The following is a 5,395-nucleotide window of genomic DNA, read 5'->3' as shown; positions in this document are numbered from 1 at the left end:
CACTTGTTGCTAATTCTCAACGATTTGTGCATCTGCTGGTTGATACACACACACACACACACTGTGTAGGGCTAGCTCCATCCACAAGAGAGCCTGGGCACCAGAGGCTGGAAGAAGTCGTCACAGGAGAGAGCAAGCAGGTTACCACTCACGACAAGCTCAAAAAATCTGGAAGGAAGACGTCGCCGAGGAGCTGGTGAGTACATTGCAAGAAACAAATGCTGTCGTCACCAGCTTCCACACGTCTTTCAACGTGCTCTAGGAGCACAAACCCAAAGTTGGTCATGCCGCAAGCCGCCATCACCTTGCTCCCGGAACATGAGGCGGTACTTGCTATCAGCCTTCATACTAAGGCTTATTATCTGAATCTGGGTGCTCTGTTTTGGGGCACCTGTTGGCAGGTTTAGTCAGCATTCCCCGATTCTGCTACCAAAAAGAAATTTAAATTTAAGACAACCTCCTTTTGCATAGTTTTAACTTTTAAATGTTATTTTTTTCTCCGTGAAGTTCAGGTTGGCGGCGGTACTTTGACGAGGCATGCTCACTCAGCGCCCCATGTTTCTGCTTGACTCACGGAGGGTTTAAAACCAGGGATAACTGCAAGAAAGAGCACTGACATGTTTTCAAAAGTAGTTGTCACAGGAACATCTGCCATCCTGGAACACATGAACCCGACTGGCATCTTTGCAGATGATTAGCCTTTTTTCCAGCTTAGAGATGAGAGCAGTGGCCGCATGGCAATCGTCACAAACTCGGAGATTTTTCACAATTCTGATGGTCTCCTTCTGGTGCGAGTTCACCAGAGCACACCCCAGCGCAAGCTTCTCACTGTGGCCGCACAGGTGATCCTCTTTCTCTTCCTCGGGTATGTCTTTTAGAACGTTGATCACATCGCTCGCATACCCCTCCTCTTTCATTCTCAGCAACAATTGCTTGAGCTTGGCCGCAATCTCGTCGCTCTGTGAGTGACTCCTATCCTCGACAGAAAAAGAATGCACTTTTCCTGAGCAAACATCCGTCCACCAGCTTCTCCCGGGCTCCCTGAAGCTGCCTTCACCTCTCATTCTCTCCACAACAGCGGCCCTTTCACTGAGCATCCCCAGGTTTCCAAATATATTGGCCATCAATGCGTAGGGCGTGCCGCTCTTGGGATCCATCTCCACAAGACGCTCAAACGCGAGTTTGCCGATCGTGTAATTCTTCCACTTCCGGCAGGCTCCGAGCAGGGACGTCCAAACCACTGCATCCGGTTCAAAAGGCATGGCTCTGAGAACTCTCACAGCTTCGTCGAGGAGGTTAGCTCGCCCGAGCATATCGATCAGGCACACATAATGCTCCAGACGTGGCTTGACTCCATACTGCTTGGGCATTTCATCCAGAAGCTGCCTTCCTTTCCCGACCAGACCACCATGGCTGCAAGCGTTCAACACCGAAACAAAACTCACATCGTCAGCTTTACAGCCCTCCTCCTGAGTCATGGAATAGAAACGCTCCAAGGCCTCGATCGATCGGCCCTGGAGAGTGTAAGCCTGTATGAGAGAGTTCCAGAGAGCCGTGTCGTCCCGAGCTCGGCACTCGTCAAACGCTTCCTGAGCAGAATCAACATCACCGCATTTGCCGTAGAAGCTCACCAGGCTGGAGCCCAGAACTGGATTGTTTTTCAGCAGCCCTTTATGCTTCGCCAGCTGGTGAATCTCCCTCCCGAGCTTGATCGCCATCACACTCCCGCAAGCAACAAGGACGCAGGTGTAGGTGCAAGCATCAGCTTGAATGGTGTTATCAGCTCTCAGGGCAGAGTAGTACTCCAGAGCAAGTTCAGCTTGCCCATTCGAGCCGCAACCCTGGATGATCGCGTTGTAGGACACAACACTCCGAGTTCCCATGGAGTGAAAAATCTTGCGAGCCTCCTCAAGCTCGCCACACTTGCAGTACATGTCTACCAGGCAATTCGCCACGAACAGATCTAGCTGTTTCTTCTCCTTGCTCAGCATTGAATGGATCTCCATCCCGATGCGTAGAGCTCTCTCCCTCTTCTCGCTGGATTCGGTAGCAAGTGTGGAGCAGGCGCTGATCACCACGACATGAGTCCAATCGTCGGGTTGAATGGTGTTATCAACTCTCAGGGCAGAGTAGTACTCCAGAGCAAGTTCAGCTCGCCCGTTCGTGTTGCAGCCCTGGATGATCGCGGTGTAGGACACAACACTCCGAGTTCCCATGGAGTGGAAAATCTTGCGAGCCTCCTCAAGCTCGCCACACTTGCAGTACATGTCTACCAGGCAAGTCGCCACGAACAGATCTACCTGTTTCTTCTCCTTGCTCAGCATTGAATGGATCTCCATCCCGATGCGTAGAGCTCTCTCCCTCTTCTCGCTGGATTCGGTAGCAAGTCTGGAGCACGCGCTGATCACCGCGACATGAGTCCGATCGTCGGGTTGAATGGTGTTATCAACTCTCAGGGCAGAGTAGTACTCCAGAGCAAGTTCAGCTCGCCCGTTCGTGTTGCAGCCCTGGATGATCGCGGTGTAGGACTCAACAGTCCAAGTTCCCATGGAGTGGAAAATCTTGCGAGCCTCCTCAAGCTCGCCACACTTGCAGTACATGTCTACCAGGCAATTCGCCACGAACAGATCTAGATGTTTCTTCTCCTTGCTCAGTACTGAATGGACTTGCATCCCGATGCGTAGAGCTCTCTCCCTCTTCTCGCTGGATTCGGTAGCAAGTGTGGAGCAGGCGCTGATCACCGCGACATGTGTCCAATCGTCGGGTTGAATGGTGTTATCAGCTCTCAGGGCAGAGTAGTACTCCAGAGCAAGTTCAGCTTGCCCGTTCGAGCTGCAGCCGTGGATGATCGCATTGTAGGAGACAACACTCCGAGTTCCCATGGAGTGGAAAATCTTGCGAGCCTCCTCAAGCTCGCCACACTTGCAGTACATGTCTACCAGGCAAGTCGCCACGAACAGATCTACCTGTTTCTTCTCCTTGCTCAGCATTGAATGGATCTCCATCCCGATGCGTAGAGCTCTCTCCCTCTTCTCGCTGGATTCGGTAGCAAGTCTGGAGCAGGCACTGATCACCGCGACATGAGTCCGATCGTCGGGTTGAATGGTGTTATCAACTGTCAGGGCAGAGTAGTACTCCAGAGCAAGTTCAGCTTGCCCGTTCGAGCCACAGCCCTGGATGATCGCGTTGTAGGACACAACACTCCGGGTTCCCATGGAGTCGAAAATCTTGCGAGCCTCCTCAAGCTCTCCACACTTGCAGTACATATCGATCAATCCCGTCAACAAGTAGATGTTGCTTTTGTGCTCATCACTCTTGAGCACAGCTTCATGGGCTTGTTTTCCCAAAGAAAGGGATCTGCTCTCAGCTGAGTCTCTCACGCGGTGTATCAGCCTCCCTAAACTCACCGGTTCATCACCAGCTACAGGTGGGGTATGTGGAGATTTGTAGCGGGCCGTGGCGGCCTTACCTACAGCTGGGTCAGCGAGCGACTCGAGTTTTGCAGAGACCCAGGTTGGTGTTTTCCTGTTGGCGATCCACAGGCTCTCTCCGGTAGAAACATGTTTGAAATCCGGGTAGGACTCTGAGAAGAACTTGTTTTTCTTCTTGAACCTGTTGTCCCACCAGAAAGTGGGATCCCTGAAAAACGTTTTCCACTCCATGAGATTGTTGAGAAATGACACACACCACACAAACCCTAGCGCCGCACGCATACCCTAGAAATCCCGATTTGTTAGTACTTAACTGTGTTTTCTGTTTTTTCTTTTTCTAATTCTTTTCCTTTTTAAACTTTATAATGTCACAGCTTAACTGCAGCAGCTTAGATGTTTATTGTCTCTTTTATATATATAGAAAGTGAGCCAGCAGCAATCAGTTGCTCAAGAGCTGAAGAATCAGTACATGCATAATTTTCAGACAATCTTCTAACTGGCTGAACATCATGTTTTTATGATTATTATTATTATTACTAACAACACTCACGAACTTCCTAGAAATCCCGATTTGTTATTCTCTGCATTCATTTTTTATATAATCTGTTGCTGCATGCACTTAATTGTAGGTAGTCTTCAGTTCTTCAATATAATCTGCTAACTAAAAGATATTGATACACTCAATATGCAAAAATAAACCACACTCTACACAAATTAAATAAAAAATCATCTTCATGGGGCGACACGGCCAGAAGCCTCAGGGCACCAGTTTCATGCAGAACACTTTCGCAAATGACTCTCGCCTGGGGCCCATGCATAGGAGTCCTCGGGCGGCGGTAAAACCTCACAAGGCCTCACGTACTTATATTCACCCTGGGCTTCTGGCTGCTCCGCAACATACCTTACCACACGAAACTCTTCGCACATGAAGCCATGCATGGAGGAAAAAACCGCGCAAGGCCTCACATGGTTACATTCAGTCCTTATATGTGTTCTTGGCCTCGCTCAGTTCATCTCCTTTGTTGTCCACCTGCGCTTCTTTATTTCATGTTTTTGCTGGCATGCTTCGATTGACATCTTCAGATTTTCAAGCGAACGATTGTGGCATACCATGGCTACGTTTTTCGGCAGAGCTTCGAGGTGCTGAAAGCGGCATTAAGTTCGTGGAAGATTGATCTTGATTTGGATTGTATGGATCTCTATAAATTTTGAAACTTGAGTTTATTTTTCTTCTTTTTCTTCTGGTAATTTATTTTACTAAAATATTGGATAATTTATATATGCAAAATAATTATAAATATTATTTAAAATATTTTTAATATTATAAATATTTTATTTTTATTAGAAGCAAACAGGGTAATGAATATACCTAGAATATACTTTATATTTTGGAATATTCTACCATCTAATGGTTGTTTTTATTTAGATTAATGATGTATTTATAGATTATAAACATGTTTATACACTTCCTAGTATATTCTAGTTATTCTAGATTAATCTCTTGTTTATAAATTATAAACATGTTTATAATTACAATCTTCTCATTGATCAATATGAAGCACTATTATTAAGAAAACCACAGAAAAGTATTATTCATTTTTTGTTCATTTATATAAAATATTCTCTTGCATGTGTAATATTCTTTAATGACTGTGTTTGACTTGGTCAATTTTGAACATATTCATTCATTGTCGAGTAGACTGGTGTCAAACTTGCTTTTGCAGACTATCTCTAGTACTTCTGGATGGGATCAAGGCCTGCTGCTCATTGCTTCAAAGGAGGAGATGATAATTGATCCCCAAAGAGCGAGCTCGATGGCTTTGTTGCTTTCATTAAGTTATCATTCCACTGCGATCTGAAACACCACATCGTCTACTGTACTTTCACAGGTTTCGAGACAGGTACCCAGGAAAGGTGTATTCCATTGTTGTTCCTCAGGACCTGGACTTGTTTTGCCGCCTCAA

The 5,395-nt window shown here is 46.7% G+C and overlaps 1 protein-coding gene across 1 annotated transcript; it reads right to left on the bottom strand.

Annotated features, from left to right (window-relative positions):
• Positions 1-623: 623 nt before the first annotated feature.
• On the bottom strand, positions 624-3,713 carry LOC112348149 (pentatricopeptide repeat-containing protein At4g02750-like). The gene is made up of 3 exons (XM_024680244.1): positions 3,265-3,713; positions 1,632-1,785; positions 624-1,514 (listed from the first exon to the last, which is right to left on the bottom strand). Exons 1-3 carry the CDS (start codon positions 3,711-3,713, stop codon positions 624-626), a joined length of 1,494 nt encoding a protein of 497 aa, XP_024536012.1.
• Between the last annotated feature and the right edge of the window lie 1,682 nt (positions 3,714-5,395).

The sequence above is a fragment of the Selaginella moellendorffii genome, unplaced genomic scaffold, assembly GCF_000143415.4.
Source record: "Selaginella moellendorffii unplaced genomic scaffold, v1.0 SELMOscaffold_27, whole genome shotgun sequence".
NCBI classification, from domain to species: Eukaryota; Viridiplantae; Streptophyta; class Lycopodiopsida; order Selaginellales; family Selaginellaceae; genus Selaginella; species Selaginella moellendorffii.
This window is presented reverse-complemented; position numbering and strand designations above follow the sequence as displayed.